The sequence below is a fragment of the Xenopus tropicalis genome, chromosome 4 (assembly GCF_000004195.4).
Source record: "Xenopus tropicalis strain Nigerian chromosome 4, UCB_Xtro_10.0, whole genome shotgun sequence".
NCBI lineage: Eukaryota > Metazoa > Chordata > Amphibia > Anura > Pipidae > Xenopus > Xenopus tropicalis.
Window position 1 is genome coordinate 254,726 of NC_030680.2, and position 27,746 is coordinate 282,471.

Genomic DNA, 27,746 nt, shown 5'->3' on the forward strand with positions numbered 1-27,746 from the left:
CTGTTTGAAAACAATCACCTGATTGGTTGTTATGGGTTCCTAGATGTGGGCAAACGTATTCCGTTGCTCAGCATGTAACAAGCCTGAAAGGGGAAGGCGCCATTTCTGTTAAATAGTAAAAGAGAGAAGAGCAGCGTTGGTCAGTTATGTGGCGCCTGGGTAAGGGCCAATCGGTGGGCTCCTCTCACCCTGCCACCAGGGTCAGACTGGGGGGTGCGGGGCTTCTGCCTCAGGGTCCCCTGCACCCAGGCCTGGATTTGTGGCGATAATCCGCATAATAACCCTAGCTGTGCCAGTATAATTACTGTAGAAATGGCCAATAAACACCCCATTAACTCCAGACATGCCAGTAAGATCAGTGGCTAGAGTGAAAGCATTACGTACACCTGCACAAGTAGAAAATCAATAGCAAAGTTTTCTTCTTTCCTTGTGCTCCCATGCTGCTTGGCACTGTCTCTCTCTGCCTGGATTTAATGTCTGTAAAAAAAATCCAAGATGGCTGTGAGTTCCACAGTGGAATGCACAGCCATCTTGGATTTTTTTCCAAAGACCAGGGAGCAAACAGAGAAGAACAGAAGAGTCAACGCAGAGTGAGGAGGGCAGCAGTGATGGCATGGGGGGGGGTAGGCCTCAGAGGGAGGGAGGTAGAGTTGTCACCTGTCTGGGTCAAAACTGCCTGCCCGGTCTTCTGATCTTTATCTATCTGCCCCTCCCTGCCTTGTGACCTCACCGCCTGCCTATCCCCGCCCCTATGACATCACTGCCCTCCCCCTGTCAGTGTATGGAGCCCGGAAATGTGGCAACCCTAGAAGGAGGGAAAAAAATGAAATACATAGTGGCACAGCGGGCCCCCCAAATCAGTGGGCCCTGGCCAGGTGCCCCCTTAACTGGCCCTGAGGAGAATGAGCAGCAATTTTTAAGGAAGGCAGAGCTCTTGAATGAAGTGAGGGCCTGTCTTAGAATTACTGTCATTAACCAGTAACTAGTCAACTCCCGGCACCCACTGCCAAATGAAGCAGCCAAAGGGGGCCGGGAGTCAGAGGGCAGGTTTAGAAGGGTTGAGCAGATATAGTCCTGAGGAGTAGTGCTCCCATATAGAGGGGCTAATTCTAAGCAACCTTTCAACTGATCTTATCCTTATTATGTATTTTCTATAGTTTCTTAATTATTTTTCTGTTACTTTTTATTACTTACCTTTCTATTCAGGCCCTGTCCTACTCATATTCCAGTTTCTCATTCAAAACAGTGCCTGGTTGCTAGGGTAATTTGGCCAATAGCAACCAGATAGCTGCTGAAATTCCAAACTGGAGCTAATTCATTAAAAAAACACAAAAAACCCCTCCCTCCGGCTTGAAATTGAAGTCCTTCCATCACCCACTCAGAATGCAGAGCAGAGACATTGTTTTCCACATAGCCACAGACTCCCTGCCTCTGTCTCTGCTTCTGCCTCTACTTCTGCCTCTGCTTCAACTTCTGCCTCTGTTCTGCCTCTGTCTCTGCTTCTGCCCCTGCTTCTGCCTCTACTTCTACTTCTGCGTCTGTTCTGCCTCTACCTCTGCCTCTGCTTCTACTTCTGCCTCTACTTCTGCCTCTGCTTCTTTCTCTGTTTCTTCTGCTGCCTTTGTCTGTGCTTCTGCCTCTGTCTCTGCTTAGGCCTCTGCTTCTGTCTCTGCCTTTGTCTGTGCTTCTGCCTCTGTCTCTGCTTAGGCCTCTGCTTCTGTCTCTGCCTTTGTGCTTCTGCCTCTGTCTCTGCTTAGGCCTCTGCTTCTGTCTCTGCCTCTGTCTGTGCTTCTGCCTCTACTTCTGCCTCTGCTTCTGTTCTGCCTCTACTTCTGCCTCTGCGTCTTTCTCTGTTTCTGCTTCTGCCTTTGTCTGTGCTTCTGTCTCTGCTTAGGCCTCTGCTTCTGTCTCTGCATCTGTCTGTGCTTCTGCCTCTACTTCTGTCTCTGCTTCTACTTCTGCCTCTACTTCTGCCTCTGTCTCTGCTTAGGCCTCTGCTTCGGTCTCTGCCTCTGTCTGTGCTTCTGCCTCTGCTTCTGTCTCTGCTTCTACTTCTGCCTCTACTTCTGCCTCTGTCTCTGCTTAGGCCTCTGCTTCGGTCTCTGCCTCTGTCTGTGCTTCTGCCTCTGCTTCTACTTCTGCCTCTGCTTCTGTTCTGCCTCTACTTCTGCCTCTGCTTCTACTTCTGCCTCTGCTTCTACTTCTGCCTCTGCTTCTTTCTCAGTTTCTGCCTTTGTCTGTGCTTCTGCCTTTGTCTGTGCTTCTGCCTCTGTCTCTGCTTAGGCCTCTGCTTCTGTCTCTGCCTCTGTCTGTGCTTCTGCCTTTGCTTCTGTCTCTGCTTCTGCCTCTGCTTCTACTTCTGCCTCTGCTTCTACTTCTGCCTCTGCTTTTACTTCTGCTTCTTTCTCTGTTTCTGCTTCTGCCTTTGTCTGTGCTTCTGTCTCTGCTTAGGCCTCTGCTTCTGTCTCTGCTTCTACTTCTGCCTCTGTTATGCCTCTATTTCTGCCTCTGCTTCTTTCTTTGTTTCTGCTTCTGCCTTTGTCTGTGCTTCTGTCTCTGCTTAGGCCTCTGCTTCTGTCTCTGCCTCTGTCTGTGCTTCTGCCTCTGCTTCTGTCTCTGCTTCTGCCTCTGCCTCTGCTTCTGTCTCTGCTTCTGCCTCTGTCTCTGCTTAGGCCTCTGCTTCGGTCTCTGCCTCTGTCTGTGCTTCTTTCTCTGTTTCTGTTTCTGCCTCTGCTTCTGTTTCTGTCTCTGCTTCTGCCTCTGCCTCTACTTCTGCCTCTACTTCTGTCTCTGCTTTTACTTCTGCTTCTTTCTCTGTTTCTGTTTCTGCCTTTGTCTGTGCTTCTGTTTCTGCTTCTGCCTCTGAAGTGTCAAACCAAAGCAAAAATATTCAGAGCTCTCAACCAAGCCGATGCCTGAGAGAGATAATGATCTACTCCTGTTTTTTTTGCCCTGAATTCCTATTCACAATAAGGTCTCAAAAAGGCCCGGAGTGGATCATTATCTCCCTCATGACACGCCAAAAATGCAAAGTCTCGCGTTTTTGCGGATATCGGCTACATGTGACTGCACCTAGGCGTATTCAATGCTTTTGGGGTGCAGGCAAAGGTAGGAGACTTTTCAAGCGTAGGAGCGTATTATCGGTTGCGTTTTCGGCTTGCAGAGAATAAGTGTGGCATTAGCCTAAACTTGTGAGTCTCAGTTCCCCCAAGAGACCTGTTTAGCTTATTAGCTACAATTGTATCTCAGGTGTTGCCTGTTAACTTTTCTGGGCTTTGCCAAAAGCCCCCTTATCTCATTAGACTATTGCCACACGTTGTAGCGTATGACACATACAGTGGCTTGCAAAAGTATTCGGCCCCCTTGAACTTTCCCACATTTTGTCACATTACAGCCACAAACATGAATCCATTTGATTGGAATTCCACGTGAAAGCCCAATACAAAGTGGGGTACACGGGAAAGACCAATACAAAGTGGGGTACACGGGAAAGACCAATACAAAGTGGGGTACACGGGAAAGACCAATACAAAGTGGGGTACACGTGAGAAGTGGAGGGAAAATCAGACATGATTCCAAACATTTTTTACAAATAAATAAGTGCAAAGTGGGGTGTGCGTAATTATTCAGCCCCCCAATACTCTGTAGAACCCCCTTTTGCTGCAATTCCAGCTGCCAGGCTTTAGGGTATGTCTCTACCCGCTTTGCCCATCTACAGACTGAAATCCTTGCCCATTCTTCTTTGCAAAACAGCTCCAGCTCAGTCAGATTAGATGGTCAGCCTTTGGGAACAGCAGTTTTCAGATCTTGCCACAGATTCCCCATTGGATTTAGATCTGGGCTGTGATTGGGCCAGTCTAACACATGGATATGTTTAACCCATTGTTGCCCTGGCTTTATGTTTAGGGTCGTTGCCCTGCTGGAAGGGGAACCTCCGCCCCAGTCTCAAGTCTTTTGCAGACTCCAAGAGGTTTTCTCCCAAGATTGCCCTGTATTTGGCTCCATCCATCTTCCCATCAACTCTGAGCAGCTTCCCTGTCCCTGCTGAAGCCCCCCCAGAGCATGATGCTGCCCCCCCATATGTGACAGTGGGGATGGGGGGTCAGAGTGATGTGCAGTGTTAGTTTTCCGCCACACATAGCGTTTTGCATTTTGGCCAAAAAGTTCCATTTTGGTCTCATCTGACCAGAGCCCCTTCTCCCACATGTTTGCCCCCCCCCCCACATGGCTTGTGGCAAACTGCAAACAGGACTTCTTATGGTTTTCTGTTAACAATGGCTTTCTTCTTGCCCCTCTCCCATAAAGGCCAACTTTGTGCAGTGCCCGACTAATAGTTGCCTATGGACAGATTCCCCCCCCTGAGCTGTAGATCCCTGCAGCCCCCCCAGAGTCACCATGGGCCTCTTGGCTGCATTTCTGATCAGCGCTTGTTGGGCCTGTGAGTTTAGGGGGGGCCGTGCCTGGGTAGGGTTACAGTTGTGCCATACTCCTGCCATTTCTGAATGATCGGTGGAACAGGGCTCCGTGGGAGGTTCAAGGCTTTGGGAATCTGTTTGTAGCCTAAGCCTGCTTTATATTTCTCAATAACTTTATCCCTGACCTGTCTGGTGTGTTCTTTGGGCTTCATGGTGTTGTTGCTCCCAATATTCCCTTAGCAACCTCTGAGGCCGTCACAGAGCAGCTGTATTTGTACTGACATTAGATTACACACAGGGGCACTCTATTTAGTCATTAGCACTCATCAGGCAATGTCTATGGGCAACTGACTGCACTCAGACCCAAGGGGGCTGAATAATTACGCACACCCCACTTTGCACTTATTTATTTGTAAAAAATGTTTGGAATCATGTATGATTTTCCTTCCACTTCTCACGTGTACCCCACTTTGTATTGGGCTTTCCCGTGTACCCCACTTTGTATTGGTCTTTCACGTGGAATTCCAATAAAATGGATTCATGTTTGTGGCTGTAATGTGACAAAATGTGGAAAAGTTCAAGGGGGCCGAATACTTTTGCAAGCCACTGTATTTTGCCAATTGAGTGAGATCCCCAACAGGCAGGCAAAACTGGGGAGCATGGGAAGAGTAAAATGAATGGATGTGGATCCTTACTTGTGTACAGAGATATAGAAATAGGGTCACTCTGATACCCCAGAACTCCGACCGTTACTATCTGGATGGAGTAGTTGGTTCCAGACTGTAGATTGGGAATTTGCACAGAGGACTGATTCCCTGGATTTAATGAATACACGGTTCCTGGTAAAATGCTGTAGGTGACATTGAAGGAATACTGTGCGCCCGTCATATTCTGGGGTTGAGTCCAGTTGAGGGAGATACTGGTTGTGGTACTGCTGTTTGATATCCATGGCCCGGGGGCAGAGGGATCTGTGTAGGAAAAGGACAGAGAAATACATTGCATTGTCAGTTTGGAGGGCGCTAATACAAATACACAGACCTGTAGAGGAAGAAAGAGCCCAAGAAATGAGACCCCAGTGTAAGACAGAGGTGTCCAATCTCCCATGCTGTAGGACAGGGACCCCCAACCTTTTATACCCGTGAACCACATGGGGGTGCCAATATCAACTATAATTGGCTACTTAATAGCCCCTATGTAGACAGGCAACCTACAGTAGGCTCTGTTTGGCATTATACTTGGTGTTTATGCAACAAAGACTTGCCTCCTTACCAGAAATTCAAAAATGAGTCCCTAATTTGAGGCCACTGGGAGAAACATACAAGGGGTTGGTGAGTAACAAGTTGCCCCTGAGCCACTGGTTGGTGAACACTGCTGTGGGTAGATAAGTTAGGTTATAATAAAATTGTGATTTTACAAAAATTAATGAATCAGAGCCCATAGGCACACCAAGAGACAAAAAACTGCCTTGGGGCAACATCCAGCCTGCAGGACTCCAGTTGGACATCCCTGGCCTAAGGGAAAGCCTGTTTCTGGGGAGAGGGGAGCGCCTTATAACATACAAGCATATAAATGGGGGCTAGCGTTAGAGTCCAACAGAAAAGGGGAGCCCAGCTGAGCAGGGAGGAAACTGGGTCGGAACCACTGAGCAGAGCCCCTCTGTAGTGCTAAAGGCATAACCCTGTTAGTGGGTATTTGGGACCCTCAGGATATGCACAGTACAGTCCTACAGAGAATTGTTATGGGCACTTACAGACGCTCCCTTACTGCACATGATATATTTGCACTGAATATCAGCAAAGGAGATGTTTGTAACCTGTAAGCAGAATCCATGAATGCTACTCACATGTGGCTTGTGTAATAGGCAGGGAGGTATTGCTGAGATTCCCGCTGACTGTCTGTATTGTTACATTGAATTCCCTCCCAGGGAGTAAGCCTCTGAATACCACGGGGGGGGCAGATGTGTTTTGATTCCATTGGGCAGCATATGAGGTATCAGTACTTATGAGGGATACGACATAGAGCTCTACATTCCCAGGCGGGGGAACCCACAGAACCTCCAGGAAATTGGTAGATTTGTTATTTCTCACTGTGACATTGGCCGATGGGATTCTCTCAGGGTCTGAATGAGAAAAGAATGAAATATTCAGCTTTAATAACTGTAATGGATATGCACATTCACTTTCCCTATAACATTCCTTTTTTAATGAATAGAAATGGCTGAAGGTCCCTAAATCCATTTATTGGAATTTCAGGTGAGGGAATCTTAGCCAGTTACATTCCCAATCCACAAGGGCCACAGTGCACTAAATAGCAGAGAGCCAATGATATCCCTTCCCCAACAGGCAGGCAATACTGGGGAGCATGGGAAGAGTAAAATGAATGGATGTGGATCCTTACTTGTGTACAGAGATATAGAAATAGGGTCACTCTGATACCCCAGAACTCCGACCGTTACTATCTGGATGGAGTAGTTGGTTCCAGACTGTAGATTGGGAATTTGCACAGAGGACTGATTCCCTGGATATAATGAATACACGGTTCCTGATGAATTGCTGTAGGTGACATTGAAGGAATACTGTGTGCCCGTCATATTCTGGGGTTGAGTCCAGTTGAGGGAGATACTGGTTGTGGTACTGCTGTATGATATCCATGACCCGGGGGCAGAGGGATCTGTGTAGGAAAAGGACAGAGAAATACATTAAACCAGTAATTATATTGTACTGAGGGGTTTTTGGAGCATTTTTCAGTTTGGAGGGTGCTGATACAGATACACAGAGCTGTAGAGGAAGAGAGAGCCCAATAAATGACCCCAGAGCTTCTTCCCCTCAAAAGGAAGCTTACAGAGGACTTTCTTGGATGCGGAATGCAGAATCCATGCCTTTAACCCCAAGTCATGATGGGCAGATATGGTAAAAGTCACCATGTTTTTACAGCCAACTTTGCCATGTCTACAGATGCTTCCAGGCAAAAACTGCATGCCTTCTTAATGTCATCTAGTATCTGTATGGATTGCTCATTTACTGTTACTCCCTCCATACTTTGAGTAGTCTCCCCTGACTATAAAGATATGGCTTTAATAACTGAGATTAAGGCCCCTGCAACCCTATAGGGGCAGATCTAGAAAAATGGCAGTTTAGAGCTCAATACATAAAAACTCACCCACCTTCTATTCATTCCTATGGGATTTTTATCAATGGGTTAAAGGTAGAACTCACCATTTGATAAATACGCTTCTAAAAATCCCGTAGGAATGCCCCATAAAGCTTTTTCAACTCAGACTCTATTCTCTTCTCCATAGGCTGTCTAAGACCAGACAAGTCATTTATAGAGAGGGCCATCTCTTATGTCAGACAGACAATCGAAGCATCACCCGAAAAATCAACAGTTGGTTGTGAATCCTAAAACTCTGCACATTGTACTGGGACAGGATACATCTTTTCTATCCTCGGCTCAACTATCACTTTCCTAGGACCTTCCTGCCAATCTGCATTTAAAAGGTCTTTTCAGAGGTATGCACTTACCAATAACAACGTGACCCATCATACACCTGAAAGAGCCAAGAAACCATTTTCGGCAGCCAGTTTTACTCCCACATTGGCTCAGCGAATAAACTCCCTGGATAAGGTGCTGGAGCTAACTGATGGTACGTCACCGGGTCACTATTGGATTCGCGCACAATTACGAGAAGCCAGCAATGCTAACACTACGTCCCTGGCCACTAAGAACAACCCCAGGCTGAGCTATGGCAGCAACAACACTAGTTGTGCATTCAGCAGAGAGAGTTTAAACTGTGATGACCCAAAGGTTTATGTTGACTGGGGATGGCCAGAGAAATGTTTGTAACCTGTAAGCAGAATCCATGAATGCTACTCACATGTGGCTTGTGTAATAGGCAGGGAGGTATTGCTGAGATTCCCGCTGACTGTCTGTATTGTTACATTGAATTCCCTCCCAGGGAGTAAGCCTCTGAATACCACGGGGGGGTCAGATTTGCTTTGATTCCATTGGGCAGCATATGAGGTATCAGTACTTATGAGGGATATGACATAGAGCTCTACTTTCCCAGGCGGGGGAACCCACAGAACCTCCAGGAAATTGGTAGATTTGTTATTTCTCACTGTGACGTTGGCCGATGGGATTCTCTCAGGGTCTGAATGAGAAAAGAATGAAATATTCAGCTTTAATAACTGTAATGGATATGCACATTCACTTTCCTTATAACATTCCCTTTCTCAATGAGTGGAAATGGCTGAAGGTCCCTAAATGTGTTAATTGGAATTAAAGGAGAAGGGAAGGTAAAAACTCAGTAGCTTTTTCAGAAAGGTCTATTTAAATACAGCCATAAGCACTTACAGTAATGCTGCACTCTGAGTCCTCTATCAAAAGAAACACAGGATTTCTTGTCTCCTTTTATGTAAACTTTTTCTTTGAGTGTCTGACTTTTTAACTCAGAAATATCCTACATTCCTGGGGCCAGAGTCTGTGCAGCTCTTTCCTATCTCCCTTCTCCCCCCTCCCACAAGAATTCTAAGAGCTCTCTCCCAATCCCTTAGGAATGTGTAATCTTAGCTATAACAACTAGAGCTGCAGCAGGAAGCTACAAACACCAAGCTAAAATGGCAGCTGCAATATTAAGCAAACAGAGAAAGCTTCTAGGGCTCTAAACTCAGGTATGGTAATGCTTTCTGCAGAATAAATATAGCGTTCTAGGTGGCACTAATGTGGCAAATCTATTGGCAGTAAAATGCCAAAATGACTATCCTTCTCCTTTAAGGGTAAGAAAGTCTTAGTCAGTTACATTCCCAATACTCGAGGTGGACAGTGATCCAAATGGTAGAGAGCCAATGATATCACTTCCCCAACAGGCAGGCAATACTGGGGAGCATGGGAAGAGTAAAATGAATGGATGTGGATCCTTACTTGTGTACAGAGATATAGAAATAGGGTCACTCTGATACCCCAGAACTCCGACCGTTACTATCTGGATGGAGTAGTTGGTTCCAGACTGTAGATTGGGAATTTGCACAGAGGACTGAATCACTGGATTTAATGAATACACGGTTCCTGGTAAAATGCTGTAGGTGACATTGAAGGAATACTGTGCGCCCGTCATATTCTGGGGTTGAGTCCAGTTGAGGGAGATACTGGTTGTGGTACTGCTGTATGATATCCATGGCCCGGGGGCAGAGGGATCTGTGTAGGAAAAGGACAGAGAAATACATTAAACCAGTAATTATATTGTACAGAGGGGTTTTTGAAACATTTTTCAGTTTGGAGGGTGCTGATACAGATACACAGAGCTGTAGAAGAAGAGAGAGCCCAAGAAATGAGACCCCAGTGTAGAACAGAGCTGTTAAACATCCTAGAAGTTGTTTGTGGGCCGGGTTATACTAAAATGGTCATTATATAAAGTTAATGAATCAGAGCCCATGGGCACTACGAGAGCCATAAAAATACCTTGGGGGCACATCCGGCCTGCAGGACTCCAGTTGGATATCCCTGGCCTAAGGGAAAGCCTGTTTCTGGGGAGAGGGGAGCGCCTTATAACATACAAGCATATAAATGGGGGCTAGCGTTAGAGTCCAACAGAAAAGGGGAGCCGAGCTGAGCAGCTAGGAGATTGGGTCGGAACCACTGAGCAGAGCCCCTCTGTAGTGCTAAAGGCATAACCCTGTTAGTGGGTATTTGGGACCCTCAGGATATGCACAGTACAGTCCTACAGAGAATTGTTATGGGCACTTACAGACGCTCCCTTACTGCACATGATATATTTGCACTGAATATCAGCAAAGGAGATGTTTGTAACCTGTAAGCAGAATCCATGAATGCTACTCACATGTGGCTTGTGTAATAGGCAGGGAGGTATTGCTGAGATTCCCGCTGACTGTCTGTATTGTTACATTGAATTCCCTCCCAGGGAGTAAGCCTCTGAATACCACGGGGGGGTCAGTTGTGTTTTGATTCCATTGGGCAGCATATGAGGAATCAGTACTTATGAGGGATACGACATAGAGCTCTACTTTCCCAGGCGGGAGAACCCACAGAACCTCCAGGAAATTGGTGGATTTGTTATTTCTCACTGTGACGTTGGCCGATGGGATTCTCTCAGGGTCTGAATGAGAAAAGAATGAAATATTCAGCTTTAATAACTGTAATGGATATGCACATTCACTTTCCATATAAAATCCCCCTTTTCAATGAATGGAAATGGCTGAAGGACCCTAAATGTGTTTATTGGAATTTCCAATGAGGGAATCTTATCCAGTTACATTCCCAATCCACAAGGGCCACAGTGCACTAAATAGCAGAGAGCCAATGATATCACTTCCCCAACAGGCAGGCAATACTGGGGAGCATGGGAAGAGTAAAATGAATGGATGTGGATCCTTACTTGTGTACAGAGATATAGAAATAGGGTCACTCTGATACCCCAGAACTCCGACCGTTACTATCTGGATGGAGTAGTTGGTTCCAGACTGTAGATTGGGAATTTGCACAGAGGACTGATTCCCTGGATATAATGAATACACGGTAATTGGTGACATGCTGTAGGTGACATTGAAGGAATACTGTGCGCCCGTCATATTCTGGGGTTGAGTCCAGTTGAGGGAGATACTGGTTGTGGTACTGCTGTATGATATCCATGGCCCGGGGGCAGAGGGATCTGTGTAGGAAAAGGACAGAGAAATACATTAAACCAGTAATTATATTGTACAGAGGGGTTTTTGAAACATTTTTCAGTTTGGAGGGTGCTGATACAGATACACAGAGCTGTAGAGGAAGAGAGAGCCCAAGAAATGAGACCCCAGTGTAAGACAGAGCTGTTAAACATCCTAGAAGTTGTTTGTGGGCGGGATTATACTAAAATGGTCATTATATAAAATTAATGAAATAGAGCCCATGGGCACTACGAGAGCCATGAAAATACCTTGGGGGCACATCCGGCCTGCAGGACTCCAGTTGGACATCCCTGGCCTAAGGGAAAGCCTGTTTCTGGGGAGAGGGGAGCACCTTATAACATACAAGTATATAAATGGGGGCTAGCGCTGGAATCCAACAGAAAAGGGGAGCCCAGCTGAGCAGCTAGGAGATTGGGTCGGAACCACTGAGCAGAGCCCCTCTGTAGTGCTAAAGGCATAACCCTGTTAGTGGGTATTTGGGACCCTCAGGATATGCACAGTACAGTCCTGCAGAGAATTGTTATGGGCACTTACAGACGCTCCCTTACTGCACATGATATATTTGCACTGAATATCAGCAAAGGAGATGTTTGTAACCTGTAAGCAGAATCCATGAATGCTACTCACATGTGGCTTGTGTAATAGGCAGGGAGGTATTGCTGAGATTCCCGCTGACTGTCTGTATTGTTACATTGAATTCCCTCCCAGGGAGTAAGCCTCTGAATACCACGGGGGGGGCAGATTTGCTTTGATTCCATTGGGCAGCATATGAGGAATCAGTACTTATGAGGGATACGACATAGAGCTCTACATTCCCAGGCGGGGGAACCCACAGAACCTCCAGGAAATTGGTAGATTTGTTATTTCTCACTGTGACGTTGGCCGATGGGATTCTCTCAGGGTCTGAATGAGAAAAGAATGAAATATTCAGCTTTAATAACTGTAATGGATATGCACATTCACTTTCCTTATAACATTCCCTTTCTCGATGAGTGGAAATGGCTGAAGGTCCCTAAATGTGTTAATTGGAATTAAAGGAGAAGGGAAGGTAAAAACTCAGTAGCTTTTTCAGAAAGGTCTATTTAAATACAGCCATAAGCACTTACAGTAATGCTGCACTCTGAGTCCTCTATCAAAAGAAACACAGGATTTCTTGTCTCCTTTTATGTAAACTTTTTCTTTGAGTGTCTGACTTTTTAACTCAGAAATATCCTACATTCCTGGGGCCAGAGTCTGTGCAGCTCTTTCCTATCTCCCTTCTCCCCCCTCCCACAAGAATTCTAAGAGCTCTCTCCCAATCCCTTAGGAATGTGTAATCTTAGCTATAACAACTAGAGCAGCAGCAGGAAGCTACAAACACCAAGCTAAAATGGCAGCTGCAATATTAAGCAAACAGAGAAAGCTTCTAGGGCTCTAAACTCAGGTATGGTAATGCTTTCTGCAGAATAAATACAGCGTTCTAGGTGGCACTAATGTGGCAAATCTATTGGCAGTAAAATGCCAAAATGACTATCCTTCTCCTTTAAGGGTAAGAAAGTCTTTGTCAGTTACATTCCCAATACTCGAGGTGGACAGTGATCCAAATGGTAGAGAGCCAATGATATCACTTCCCCAACAGGCAGGCAATACTGCGGAGCATGGGAAGAGTAAAATGAATAGATGTGGATCCTTACTTGTGTACAGAGATATAGAAATAGGGTCACTCTGATACCCCAGAACTCCGACCGTTACTATCTGGATGGAGTAGTTGGTTCCAGACTGTAGATTGGGAATTTGCACACAGGACTCATTCCCTGGATTTAATGAATACACGGTTCCTGGTGAAATGCTGTAGGTGACATTGAATGAATACTGTGCGCCCGTCATATTCTGGGGTTGAGTCCAGTTGAGGGAGATACTGGTTGTGGTACTGCTGTATGATATCCATGGCCCGGGGGCAGAGGGATCTGTGTAGGAAAAGGACAGAGAAATACATTAAACCAGTAATTATATTGTACAGAGGGGTTTTTGAAACATTTTTCAGTTTGGAGGGTGCTGATACAGATACACAGAGCTGTAGAGGAAGAGAGAGCCCAAGAAATGAGACCCCAGTGTAAGACAGAGCTGTTAAACATCCTAGAAGTTGTTTGTGGGAGCATGGGAAGAGTAAAATGAATGGATGTGGATCCTTACTTGTGTACAGGGATATAGAAATAGGGTCACTCTGATACCCCAGAACTCCGACCGTTACTATCTGGATGGAGTAGTTGGTTCCAGACTGTAGATTGGGAATTTGCACAGAGGACTGATTCCCTGGATATAATGAATACACGGTTCCTGGTAAAATGCTGTAGGTGACATTGAAGGAATACTGTGCGCCCGTCATATTCTGGGGTTGAGTCCAGTTGAGGGAGATACTGGTTGTGGTACTGCTGTATGATATCCATGGCCCGGGGGCAGAGGGATCTGTGTAGGAAAAGGACAGAGAAATACATTAAACCAGTAATTATATTGTACAAAGGGGTTTTTGAAACATTTTTCAGTTTGGAGGGTGCTGATACAGATACACAGAGCTGTAGAGGAAGAGAGAGCCCAAGAAATGAGACCCCAGTGTAGGACAGAGCTGTTAAACATCCTAGAAGTTCTAGTATAAATAAATTTGAAGCAACTGGACTTGTTTAGTAATCATTGAAGACGTTTCACTACTCATCCGAGCAGCTTCTTCAGTTCAACTGACTGGTATGGGAAGTCCTCAGCATATATACTCTTCCACTAATCCAATCACAATGGCACTATGTAACTCTTCAGAAAGGTGACATCTGAAACTCACAGAGGTGTGAATGCTGGGGAGTTACTTTGAAAGGATTACCCAAGTATCATGCAACTCTTCAAACAGGTGTTACTTGTTAGAGTTGCATGAATGGATGTGTGAAGAGTTCTGAAACTGCCGGGGTACAGATGTTAGAACAGCAGTGTATGTAGCAGACAGATGGTGTCGAAGTCCCCCACCTCTGTTAAGGGATGGTTTCTCCACTTTGACATGAATGGCCTCTTTTACACCGCTTTCAAACCAGCGGTCTTCTTTGTCCAAAATTTGGACATTGCTATTTTCAAAGGAGTGTCCCTTGTCTTTTAGGTGTAGAAAGACAGCAGAGTCCTGGCCTGTAGTGTTCGCCCTCCTATGCTGAGCCATTCGCTTGGAGAGCAGTTGCTTTGTCTCACCAATGTAAAGGTCGGTGCACTCCTCGCTACACTGGACTGCGTATACAACATTGCTTTGTTTTTCCTTTGGTGTTGGATCCTTTGGGTGTACAAGTTTTTGTCTCAGTGTGTTGCTAGGTTTGAAAAACACAGGGATGTGGTGTTTGTTGAAAATTCTCCTGAGTTTCTCTGACACTCCTGCTACATATGGGATGACTATATTGCGCCTTCTCTCTGCCTCAGGACGGTTATTCCTTTTGGTGTTCCTGTTGGGCTTAGTTGCTCTTGTTTTGACAAAGGCCCAGTCTGGGTAGCCACAAGCTTTCAGTGCTCCTCTGAGATGTTTACATTCCTTGTCCTTGGACTCTGTATCAGTTGTTACACTTTCCGCCCTGTGGTGTAGAGTTCTAATGACACCCAGTTTGTGTTCCAGCGGATGGTGGGAATCGAACAACAGATATTGATCCGTGTGAGTGGGTTTCCTGTATACTTCTGTTTTCAAGATACCCCCCTCTTGAATGGATATCAAACAGTCCAAAAAAGCAAGTTTGTTCTCATGGACATCCTCCCTTGTGAACTTGATGTTGTTGTCCACTGAGTTAATGTGTTCTGAAAAGGCCGCCACTTCGTTGGATCTGATTTTAACCCATGTGTCCTCTACATACCTGAACCAGTGACTTGGTGTAGTTCCATTGAATGTGAGTAGGGCCTTCCTTTCCACTTCTTCCATATACAAGTTTGCTACAATGGGAGAAACTGGTGAACCCATTGCACAGCCATGTTTTTGCCTGTAAAATTGGTCCTTGTATTTGAAGTATGTGGTGTTCAGGCACAAATCTAACAATAAACATACTTGGTTGGGAGTGAGTTTCGTTCTGCTGCTGAGGGTGTTATCTTTCTGCAGTCGATTTCTTACAGTCTCAGTTGCCCCTGGGGTAGGTATACATGTGAATAGTGAAGTGACATCATATGATACCATAGTTTCTTCTGCCTCTAGTTTAACTCCTTGAATCTTGGTGACAAACTCTTTGGCATTTTGGATATGATGCACTGTTTTACCTACCAATGGGGCTAAGATGTTGGCCAAGTATTTAGCAATGCTGTAAGTCACTGAATTGATGCTGCTGACAATAGCCCTGAGTGGTGCTCCATCTTTATGTATCTTGGGGAGTCCATATAAGCATGGTGTAGCTTCTCTGGGGTACAGGCGGTGGTATAAAGCTCGATCAATGGCTTCCTCCTTTTCAAGTTGTTGTAGGCAATCTATCACCTTTTTCTTGTAACTGCTGCTTGGGTCTCTCCTTAAAGGTTCATATGTATTGCTATCACTGAGTAGGGAGGTCATTTTGCAGTGATAGTCAGTTGTGTTGAGCACAACTGTGCATCGCCCTTTATCTGCTGGCAGGATGGTGATGTTCGGGTCCTTACTGAGAGATGTGAGAGCTCTCCTCTCTTGTGTAGTAAGGTTAGAGGGGGGTGCTCTGGCACTTGACAATGCAGCTGACACTTTTAGTCTGAGTTGTTCTGCTTCCTCCACCTTTATATGGTTGTTATTGATGGCAGATTCTGTGGCTGTGATGAGCTCAACCACTGGGATGTGTTGTGGTGTCACTGCATAGTTTAACCCCTTGGCTAGCACGTCCTTTTCTGGTTGAGTAAGTACCCTGTCTGATAGGTTCTTAACCCATGTATCTTTGGTGTTCTTGGATGTCTCATCTTTCTGCCTCCAGGTTAGTTCTTCTGTCCTCAAACCGCTGCTACGTGACAGTAAGCTGGTGAACTTGCCTCTCCTTACTCTTAATGTGTTGGGCCATCTGTGCATGTTCAATGAACTGAACCACCCTTTCCAGAGTTACATCAGGTAGCTGTTTTGTCAGAGTCTGTTTCAGTTGTTCAATTTTCTGTTTAAGGGCCTCAATGGTGAAGTTGATCTGTCTAACCCGTTCATTTAGTAGATGTTTTTGGGCCTTCTGTAAGATATTGCTGGCTCTGTGACCTTTTAGAGTCTCTTCACACATCCATTCATGCAACTCTAACAAGTAACACCTGTTTGAAGAGTTGCATGATACTTGGGTAATCCTTTCAAAGTAACTCCCCAGCATTCACACCTCTGTGAGTTTCAGATGTCACCTTTCTGAAGAGTTACATAGTGCCATTGTGATTGGATTAGTGGAAGAGTATATATGCTGAGGACTTCCCATACCAGTCAGTTGAACTGAAGAAGCTGCTCGGATGAGTAGTGAAACGTCTTCAATGATTACTAAACAAGTCCAGTTGCTTCAAATTTATTTATACTAGATATACCATGACCTGGATGAATGAAAATCTTCATAGACATATCCTAGAAGTTGTTTGTGGGCCGGGTTATACTAAAATGGTCATTATATAAAGTTAATGAATCAGAGCCCATGGGCACTACGAGAGCCATGAAAATGCCTTGGGGGCACATCCGGCCTGCAGGACTCCAGTTGGACATCCCTGGCCTAAGGGAAAGCCTGTTTCTGGGGAGAGGGGAGCACCTTATAACATACAAGCATATAAATGGGGGCTAGCGTTAGAGTCCAACAGAAAAGAGTAGCCCAGCTGGGCAGCTAGGAAACTGGATCAGAACCACTGAGCAGAGCCCCTCTGTAGTGCTAAAGGCATAACCCTGTTAGTGGGTATTTGGGACCCTCAGGATATGCACAGTACAGTCCTACAGAGAATTGTTATGGGCACTTACACACGCTCCCTTACTGCACATGATATATTTGCACTGAATATCAGCAAAGGAGATGTTTGTAACCTGTAAGCAGAATCCATGAATGCTACTCACATGTGGCTTGTGTAATAGGCAGGGAGGTATTGCTGAGATTCCCGCTGACTGTCTGTATTGTTACATTGAATTCCCTCCCAGGGAGTAAGCCTCTGAATACCACGGGGGGGTCAGATTTGCTTTGATTCCATTGGGCAGCATATGAGGTATCAGTACTTATGAGGGATACGACATAGAGCTCTACATTCACAGGCAGGGGAACCCACAGAACCTCCAGGAAATTGGTGGATTTGTTATTTCTCACTGTGACGTTGGCCGATGGGATTCTCTCAGGGTCTGAATGAGAAAAGAATGAAATATTCAGCTTTAATAACTGTAATGGATATGCACATTCACTTTCCTTATAACATTCCTTTTTTAATGAGTGGAAATGGCTGAAGGTCCCTAAATCCATTTATTGGAATTTCGGGTGAGGGAATCTTAGCCAGTTACATTCCCAATCTACAAGGGCCACAGTGCACTAAATAGCAGAGAGCCAATGATATCACTTCCCCAACAGGCAGGCAATACTGGGGAGCATGGGAAGAGTAAAATGAATGGATGTGGATCCTTACTTGTGTACAGAGATATAGAAATAGGGTCACTCTGATACCCCAGAACTCCGACCGTTACTATCTGGATGGAGTAGTTGGTTCCAGACTGTAGATTGGGAATTTGCACAGAGGACTGATTCCCTGGATTTAATGAATACACGGTAATTGGTGAAATGCTGTAGGTGACATTGAAGGAATACTGTGCGCCCGTCATATTCTGGGGTTGAGTCCAGTTGAGGGAGATACTGGTTGTGGTACTGCTGTATGATATCCATGGCCCGGGGGCAGAGGGATCTGTGTAGGAAAAGGACAGAGAAATACATTAAACCAGTAATTATATTGTACAGCATTTTTCAGTTTGGAGGGTGCTGATAAAAATACACAGAGCTGTAGAGGAAGAGAGAGCCCAAGAAATGACCCCAGAGCTTCTTCCCCTCAAAAGGAAGCTTACAGAGGACTTCTTGGATGAGGAATGCAGAATCCATGCCTTTAACCCCAAGTCATGATGGGCAGATATGGTAAAAGTCATAATGTATGCACTTACCAATAACAACGTGACCCATCATACACCTGAAAGAGCCAAGAAACCATTTTCGGCAGCCAGTTTTACTCCCACATTGGCTCAGCGAATAAACTCCCTGGATAAGGTGCTGGAGCTAACTGATGGTACGTCACCGGGTCACTATTGGATTCGCGCACAATTACGAGAAGCCAGCAATGCTAACACTATGTCCCTGGCCACTAAGAACAACCCCAGGCTGAGCTATGGCAGCAACAACACTAGTTGTGCATTAAGCAGAGAGAGTTTAAACTGTGATGACCCAAAGGTTTATGTTGACTGGGGATGGCCAGAGAAATGTTTGTAACCTGTAAGCAGAATCCATGAATGCTACTCACATGTGGCTTGTGTAATAGGCAGGGAGGTATTGCTGAGATTCCCGCTGACTGTCTGTATTGTTACATTGAATTCCCTCCCAGGGAGTAAGTCTCTGAATACCACGGGGGGGCCAGTTGCGTTTTGATTCCATTGGGCAGCATATGAGGTATCAGTACTTATGAGGGATACGACATAGAGCTCTACTTTCCCAGGCGGGGGAACCCACAGAACCTCCAGGAAATTGGTGGATTTGTTATTTCTCACTGTGACGTTGGCCGATGGGATTCTCTCAGGTTCTGAATGAGAAAAGAATGAAATATTCAGCTTTAATAACTGTAATGGATATGCACATTCACTTTACTTATAACATTCCTTTTTTAATGAGTGGAAATGGCTGAAGGTCCCTAAATCCATTTATTGGAATTTCGGGTGAGGGAATCTTAGCCAGTTACATTCCCAATCCACAAGGGCCACAGTGCACTAAATAGCAGAGAGCCAATGATATCACTTCCCCAACAGGCAGGCAATACTGGGGAGCATGGGAAGAGTAAAATGAATGCATGTGGATCCTTACTTGTGTACAGAGATATAGAAATAGGGTCACTCTGATACCCCAGAACTCCGACCGTTACTATCTGGATGGAGTAGTTGGTTCCAGACTGTAGATTGGGAATTTGCACAGAGGACTGATTCCCTGGATATAATGAATACACGGTTCCTGGTAAAATGCTGTAGGTGACATTGAAGGAATACTGTGCGCCCGTCATATTCTGGGGTTGAGTCCAGTTGAGGGAGATACTGGTTGTGGTACTGCTGTATGATATCCATGGCCCGGGGGCAGAGGGATCTGTGTAGGAAAAGGACAGAGAAATACATTAAACCAGTAATTATATTGTACAGAGGGGTTTTTGAAACATTTTTCAGTTTGGAGGGTGCTGATACAGATACACAGAGCTGTAGAGAAAGCTCAAGAAATGACCCCAGTGTAAGACAAATGTGCCCAACATCTCCCATGCTGTAGGACACAGGTGTCAAACACAAGGCCCGCGGGCCAAATCCGGCCCACCAGGCCTTGCAATGTGGCCCGCACCGATCTCGCCGGCCGTACTTGCTATCTATTACGCATGCGCATAGAATCTATGCGCATGCGTAATAGATAGCAAATACGGCAGGCGAGATCACAAGCCACAAGTCACGCGAGATTCAGGAGGCGAGTGCTAAAGAGCGTGTGCTAAATAATACACAGGAGAGCGTATGGCCGTATGCTAAATAATACACAGGAGAGTGTGTGCTAAAAAGTACACAGGAGAGCGTGTGCTAAAAAGTACACAGGAGAGCGTGTGCTAAAAAGTACACAGGAGAGCGTGTGCTAAAAAGTACACAGCAGAAGCTGCCAGTTCCTGGCATAAAGTGCAGGCATAAAAATCAGAATCTGCTATCTGTACCCAGCCAGGCATTTATTGACTGACTCCATCTGCCAAATCAAGCTATCCCTGTGCAGTTTTCAACTTTTTCCTTCTAACGCAGATTTCCAATAAACTACATCTTTTACTGCCAATATTGATCCCAAAATGTCAAGGAAAAGAAAAGTTGACGGTGAAGGCAGACAATTTAAGTGAGTTGGTTAACAGCACTGTTAAGGAAAAGATTGTTCCACTCATTTTAAATTCACATTTCTGGTTAACGTTGTCAGTTTATGACTGTTCAGTAAACCATTCGGCCCGCGATTTAGGCTGGATTTTAGATTTTGGCCCCTTCTCTGATTGAGTTCGACACCCCTGCGCAGTGTAGGACCTTTGATACCCGTGAGCCACATGGGGGTGCCAATATCAACTATAACTGGCTACCTAATAGCCCCTATGTGGACTGGCAACCTACAGTAGGCTCTGTTTGGCATTATACTTAGTTTTTATGCAACAAAGACTTGCCTCCTCACCAGAAAATAAATAATGAGCCCATACTTTGAGGCCACTGGGAGCAACATGCAAGGGTTGGTGAGTAACAAGTTGCCCCTGAGCCACTGGTTGGTGAACACTGCTGTGGGTAGATAACTCGGGTTATACTAAAATTGTGATTTTATAAAATTAATGAATCAGAGCCCATGGGCACTACGAGAGACAAATGCCTTGGGGGCACATCCGGCCTGCAGGACTCCAGTTGGGCATCCCTGGCCTAAGGGAAAGCCTGTTTCTGGGGAGAGGGGAGCGCCTTATAACATACAAGCATATAAATGGGGGTTAGCTCTGGAATCCAACAGAAAAGGGGAGCCGAGCTGAGCAGCTAGGAGATTGGGTCGGAACCACTGAGCAGAGCCCCTCTGTAGTGCTAAAGGCATAACCCTGTTAGTGGGTATTTGGGACCCTCAGGATATGCACAGTACAGTCCTACAGAGAATTGTTATGGGCACTTACAGACGCTCCCTTACTGCACATGATATATTTGCACTGAATATCAGCAAAGGAGATGTTTGTAACCTGTAAGCAGAATCCATGAATGCTACTCACATGTGGCTTGTGTAATAGGCAGGGAGGTATTGCTGAGATTCCCGCTGACTGTCTGTATTGTTACATTGAATTCCCTCCCAGGGAGTAAGCCTCTGAATACCACGGGGGGGTCAGATTTGCTTTGATTCCATTGGGCAGCATATGAGGTATCAGTACTTATAAGGGATATGACATAGAGCTCTACATTCCCAGGCGGGGGAACCCACAGAACCTCCAGGAAATTGGTGGATTTGTTATTTCTCACTGTGACGTTGGCCGATGGGATTCTCTCAGGGTCTGAATGAGAAAAGAACGAAATATTCAGCTTTAATAACTGTAATGGATATGCACATTCACTTTCCTTATAACATTCCTTTTTTAATGAGTGGAAATGGCTGAAGGTCCCTAAATCCATTTATTGGAATTTCGGGTGAGGGAATCTTAGCCAGTTACATTCCCAATCCACAAGGGCCACAGTGCACTAAATAGCAGAGAGCCAATGATATCACTTCCCCAACAGGCAGGCAATACTGGGGAGCATGGGAAGAGTAAAATGAATGGATGTGGATCCTTACTTGTGTACAGAGATATAGAAATAGGGTCACTCTGATACCCCAGAACTCCGACCGTTACTATCCGGATGGAGTAGTTGGTTCCAGACTGTAGATTGGGAATTTGCACAGAGGACTGATTCCCTGGATATAATGAATACACGGTTCCTGGTGAAATGCTGTAGGTGACATTGAAGGAATACTGTGCGCCCGTCATATTCTGGGGTTGAGTCCAGTTGAGGGAGATACTGGTTGTGGTACTGCTGTATGATATCCATGGCCCGGGGGCAGAGGGATCTGTGTAGGAAAAGGACAGAGAAATACATTAAACCAGTAATTATATTGTACAAATGGGTTTTTGAAACATTTTTCAGTTTGGAGGGTGCTGATACAGATACACAGAGCTGTAGAAGAAGAGAGAGCCCAAGAAATGAGACCCCAGTGTAAGACAGAGCTGTTAAACATCCTAGAAGTTGTTTGTGGGCCGGGTTATACTAAAATGGTCATTATATAAAATTAATGAATCAGAGCCCATGGGCACTACGAGAGCCATGAAAATGCCTTGGGGGCACATCCGGCCTGCAGGACTCCAGTTGGACATCCCTGGCCTAAGGGAAAGCCTGTTTCTGGGGAGAGGGGAGCGCCTTATAACATACAAGCATATAAATGGGGGTTAGCGTTAGAGTCCAACAGAAAAGGGGAGCCGAGCTGAGCAGCTAGGAGATTGGGTCGGAACCACTGAGCAGAGCCCCTCTGTAGTGCTAAAGGCATAACCCTGTTAGTGGGTATTTGGGACCCTCAGGATATGCACAGTACAGTCCTACAGAGAATTGTTATGGGCACTTACAGACGCTCCCTTACTGCACATGATATATTTGCACTGAATATCAGCAAAGGAGATGTTTGTAACCTGTAAGCAGAATCCATGAATGCTACTCACATGTGGCTTGTGTAATAGGCAGGGAGGTATTGCTGAGATTCCCGCTGACTGTCTGTATTGTTACATTGAATTCCCTCCCAGGGAGTAAGCCTCTGAATACCACGGGGGGGTCAGATTTGCTTTGATTCCATTGGGCAGCATATGAGGTATCAGTACTTATGAGGGATACGACATAGAGCTCTACATTCCCAGGCGGGGGAACCCACAGAACCTCCAGGAAATTGGTGGATTTGTTATTTCTCACTGTGACGTTGGCCGATGGGATTCTCTCAGGTTCTGAATGAGAAAAGAATGAAATATTCAGCTTTAATAACTGTAATGGATATGCACATTCACTTTCCATATAAAATCCCCCTTTTCAATGAATGGAAATGGCTGAAGGACCCTAAATCCATTTATTGGAATTTCGGGTGAGGGAATCTTAGCCAGTTACATTCCCAATCCACAAGGGCCACAGTGCACTAAATAGCAGAGAGCCAATGATATCACTTCCCCAACAGGCAGGCAATACTGGGGAGCATGGGAAGAGTAAAATGAATGGATGTGGATCCTTACTTGTGTACAGAGATATAGAAATAGGGTCACTCTGATACCCCAGAACTCCGACCGTTACTATCTGGATGGAGTAGTTGGTTCCAGACTGTAGATTGGGAATTTGCACAGAGGACTGATTCCCTGGATATAATGAATACACGGTTCCTGGTAAAATGCTGTAGGTGACATTGAAGGAATACTGTGCGCCCGTCATATTCTGGGGTTGAGTCCAGTTGAGGGAGATACTGGTTGTGGTACTGCTGTATGATATCCATGGCCCGGGGGCAGAGGGATCTGTGTAGGAAAAGGACAGAGAAATACATTAAACCAGTAATTATATTGTACAAAGGGGTTTTTGAAACATTTTTCAGTTTGGAGGGTGCTGATACAGATACACAGAGCTGTAGAGAAAGCTCAAGAAATGAGACCCCAGTGTAAGACAAATGTGCCCAACATCTCCCATGCTGTAGGACCTTTGATACCCGTGAGCCACATGGGGGTGCCAATATCAACTATAACTGGCTACCTAATAGCCCCTATGTGGACTGGCAGCCTACAGTAGACTCTGTTTGGCATTATACTTCGTTTTTATGCAACAAAGACTTGCCTCCTCACCAGAAACTAAATAATGAGCCCATACTTTGAGGCCACTGGGAGCAACATACAAGGGTTGGTGAGTAACAAGTTGCCCCTGAGCCACTGGTTGGTGAACACTGCTGTGGGTAGATAACTCGGGTTATACTAAAATTGTGATTTTTTAAAATTAATGAATCAGAGCCCATGGGCACAACGAGAGACAAATGCCTTGGGGGCACATCCGGCCTGCAGGACTCCAGTTGGACATCCCTGGCCTAAGGGAAAGCCTGTTTCTGGGGAGAGGGGAGCACCTTATAACATACAAGCATATAAATGGGGGCTAGCGTTAGAGTCCAACAGAAAAGGGGAGCCGAGCTGAGCAGCTAGGAGATTGGGTCGGAACCACTGAGCAGAGCCCCTCTGTAGTGCTAAAGGCATTACCCTGTTAGTGGGTATTTGGGACCCTCAGGATATGCACAGTACAGTCCTGCAGAGAATTGTTATGGGCACTTACAGACGCTCCCTTACTGCACATGATATATTTGCACTGAATATCAGCAAAGGAGATGTTTGTAACCTGTAAGCAGAATCCATGAATGCTACTCACATGTGGCTTGTGTAATAGGCAGGGAGGTATTGCTGAGATTCCCGCTGACTGTCTGTATTGTTACATTGAATTCCCTCCCAGGGAGTAAGCCTCTGAATACCACGGGGGGGTCAGATTTGCTTTGATTCCATTGGGCAGCATATGAGGTATCAGTACTTATGAGGGATACGACATAGAGCTCTACATTCCCAGGCGGGGGAACCCACAGAACCTCCAGGAAATTGGTGGATTTGTTATTGATCACTGTGACGTTGGCCGATGGGATTCTCTCAGGGTCTGAATGAGAAAAGAATGAAATATTCAGCTTTAATAACTGTAATGGATATGCACATTCACTTTCCTTATAACATTCCCTTTCTCAATGAGTGGAAATGGCTGAAGGTCCCTAAATGTGTTAATTGGAATTAAAGGAGAAGGGAAGGTAAAAACTCAGTAGCTTTTTCAGAAAGGTCTATTTAAATACAGCCATAAGCACTTACAGTAATGCTGCACTCTGAGTCCTCTATCAAAAGAAACACAGGATTTCTTGTCTCCTTTTATGTAAACTTTTTCTTTGAGTGTCTGACTTTTTAACTCAGAAATATCCTACATTCCTGGGGCCAGAGTCTGTGCAGCTCTTTCCTATCTCCCTTCTCCCCCCTCCCACAAGAATTCTAAGAGCTCTCTCCCAATCCCTTAGGAATGTGTAATCTTAGCTATAACAACTAGAGCTGCAGCAGGAAGCTACAAACACCAAGCTAAAATGGCAGCTGCAATATTAAGCAAACAGAGAAAGCTTCTAGGGCTCTAAACTCAGGTATGGTAATGCTTTCTGCAGAATAAATATAGCGTTCTAGCTTGCACTAATGTGGCAAATCTATTGGCAGTAAAATGCCAAAATGACTTTCCTTCTCCTTTAAGGGTAAGAAAGTCTTAGTCAGTTACATTCCCAATACTCGAGGTGGACAGTGATCCAAATGGTAGAGAGCCAATGATATCACTTCCCCAACAGGCAGGCAATACTGGGGAGCATGGGAAGAGTAAAATGAATGCATGTGGATCCTTACTTGTGTACAGAGATATAGAAATAGGGTCACTCTGATACCCCAGAACTCCGACCGTTACTATCTGGATGGAGTAGTTGGTTCCAGACTGTAGATTGGGAATTTGCACAGAGGACTGATTCCCTGGATTTAATGAATACACGGTTCCTGGTGAAATGCTGTAGGTGACATTGAAGGAATACTGTGCGCCCGTCATATTCTGGGGTTGAGTCCAGCTGAGGGAGATACTGGTTGTGGTACTGCTGTATGATATCCATGGCCCGGGGGCAGAGGGATCTGTGTAGGAAAAGGACAGAGAAATACATTGCATTGTCAGTTTGGAGGGCGCTAATACAGACCTGTAGAGGAAGAGAGAGCCCAAGAAATGAGACCCCAGTGTAAGACAGAGGTGTCCAATCTCCCATGCTGTAGGACAGGGACCCCCAACCTTTTATACCCGTGAACCACATGGGGGTGCCAATATCAACTATAATTGGCTACTTAATAGCCCCTATGTGGACTGGCAACCTAGAGAAGGCTCTGTTTGGCATTATACTTGGTGTTTATGCAACAAAGACTTGCCTCCTTACCAGAAATTCAAAAATGAGTCCCTAATTTGAGGCCACTGGGAGAAACATACAAGGGGTTGGTGAGTAACAAGTTGCCCCTGAGCCACTGGTTGGTGAACACTGCTGTAGGTAGATAAGTTAGGTTATAATAAAATTGTGATTTTACAAAAATTAATGAATCAGAGCCCATGGGCACACCAAGAGACAAAAAACTGCCTTGGGGCCACATCCGGCCTGCAGGACTCCAGTTGGACATCCCTGGCCTAAGGGAAAGCCTGTTTCTGGGGAGAGGGGAGCACCTTATAACATACAAGCATATAAATGGGGGCTAGCGTTAGAGTCCAACAGAAAAGGGGAGCCGAGCTGAGCAGCTAGGAGATTGGGTCGGAACCACTGAGCAGAGCCCCTCTGTAGTGCTAAAGGCATTACCCTGTTAGTGAGTATTTGGGACCCTCAGGATATGCACAGTACAGTCCTACAGAGAATTGTTATGGGCACTTACAGACGCTCCCTTACTGCACATGATATATTTGCACTGAATATCAGCAAAGGAGATGTTTGTAACCTGTAAGCAGAATCCATGAATGCTACTCACATGTGGCTTGTGTAATAGGCAGGGAGGTATTGCTGAGATTCCCGCTGACTGTCTGTATTGTTACATTGAATTCCCTCCCAGGGAGTAAGTCTCTGAATACCACGGGGGGGGCAGATTTGCTTTGATTCCATTGGGCAGCATATGAGGTATCAGTACTTATAAGGGATATGACATAGAGCTCTACATTCCCAGGCGGGGGAACCCACAGAACCTCCAGGAAATTGGTGGATTTGTTATTTCTCACTGTGACGTTGGCCGATGGGATTCTCTCAGGGTCTGAATGAGAAAAGAACGAAATATTCAGCTTTAATAACTGTAATGGATATGCACATTCACTTTCCTTATAACATTCCTTTTTTAATGAGTGGAAATGGCTGAAGGTCCCTAAATCCATTTATTGGAATTTCGGGTGAGGGAATCTTAGCCAGTTACATTCCCAATCCACAAGGGCCACAGTGCACTAAATAGCAGAGAGCCAATGATATCACTTCCCCAACAGGCAGGCAATACTGGGGAGCATGGGAAGAGTAAAATGAATGCATGTGGATCCTTACTTGTGTACAGAGATATAGAAATAGGGTCACTCTGATACCCCAGAACTCCGACCGTTACTATCCGGATGGAGTAGTTGGTTCCAGACTGTAGATTGGGAATTTGCACAGAGGACTGATTCCCTGGATATAATGAATACACGGTTCCTGGTGAAATGCTGTAGGTGACATTGAAGGAATACTGTGTGCCCGTCATATTCTGGGGTTGAGTCCAGTTGAGGGAGATACTGGTTGTGGTACTGCTGTATGATATCCATGGCCCGGGGGCAGAGGGATCTGTGTAGGAAAAGGACAGAGAAATACATTAAACCAGTAATTATATTGTAAAAAGGGGTTTTTGGAGCATTTTTCAGTTTGGAGGGTGCTGATACAGATACACAGAGCTGTAGAGGAAGAGAGAGCCCAAGAAATGAGACCCCAGTGTAAGACAGAGCTGTTAAAAATCCTAGAAGATGTTTGTGGGGCGGGATTATACTAAAATGGTCATTATATAAAATTAATGAAATAGAGCCCATGGGCACTACGAGAGCCATAAAAATGCCTTGGGGGCACATCAGGCCTGCAGGACTCCAGTTGGACATCCCTGGCCTAAGGGAAAGCCTGTTTCTGGGGAGAGGGGAGCGCCTTATAACATACAAGCATATAAATGGGGGCTAGCGTTAGAGTCCAACAGAAAAGGGGAGCCGAGCTGAGCAGCTAGGAGATTGGGTCAGAACCACTGAGCAGAGCCCCTCTGTAGTGCTAAAGGCATAACCCTGTTAGTGGGTATTTGGGACCCTCAGGATATGCACAGTACAGTCCTACAGAGAATTGTTATG

General features: G+C 45.5%; 1 protein-coding gene across 20 annotated transcripts in view; it reads right to left on the reverse strand.

Moving 5' to 3' along the window:
* LOC101734942 (receptor-type tyrosine-protein phosphatase beta-like) overlaps nt 1-27,746 on the reverse strand; it is an 83,086-nt gene that overhangs the window by 16,339 nt on the left and 39,001 nt on the right. For 9 of the 20 annotated variants that reach the window (XM_031900308.1, XM_031900319.1, XM_031900318.1 and 6 more), the window contains 22 exons: nt 26,932-27,204; nt 26,378-26,653; nt 25,238-25,510; nt 24,192-24,467; nt 23,030-23,302; nt 22,475-22,750; nt 21,559-21,831; nt 21,005-21,280; nt 19,075-19,347; nt 18,521-18,796; nt 17,645-17,917; nt 17,091-17,366; nt 13,268-13,540; nt 12,769-13,041; nt 11,723-11,998; nt 10,807-11,079; nt 10,252-10,527; nt 9,336-9,608; nt 8,290-8,565; nt 6,813-7,085; nt 6,259-6,534; nt 5,111-5,383 (listed from right to left, as the gene is read on the reverse strand). In XM_031900308.1, coding sequence (XP_031756168.1) covers nt 5,111-5,383; nt 6,259-6,534; nt 6,813-7,085; nt 8,290-8,565; nt 9,336-9,608; nt 10,252-10,527; nt 10,807-11,079; nt 11,723-11,998; nt 12,769-13,041; nt 13,268-13,540; nt 17,091-17,366; nt 17,645-17,917; nt 18,521-18,796; nt 19,075-19,347; nt 21,005-21,280; nt 21,559-21,831; nt 22,475-22,750; nt 23,030-23,302; nt 24,192-24,467; nt 25,238-25,510; nt 26,378-26,653; nt 26,932-27,204 — 6,036 coding nt within the window. The remainder of the gene's footprint in view (nt 1-5,110; nt 5,384-6,258; nt 6,535-6,812; nt 7,086-8,289; nt 8,566-9,335; nt 9,609-10,251; nt 10,528-10,806; nt 11,080-11,722; nt 11,999-12,768; nt 13,042-13,267; nt 13,541-17,090; nt 17,367-17,644; nt 17,918-18,520; nt 18,797-19,074; nt 19,348-21,004; nt 21,281-21,558; nt 21,832-22,474; nt 22,751-23,029; nt 23,303-24,191; nt 24,468-25,237; nt 25,511-26,377; nt 26,654-26,931; nt 27,205-27,746) is intronic. The other 11 variants (XM_031900315.1, XM_031900311.1, XM_031900312.1 and 8 more) reach the window with 11 other exon arrangements.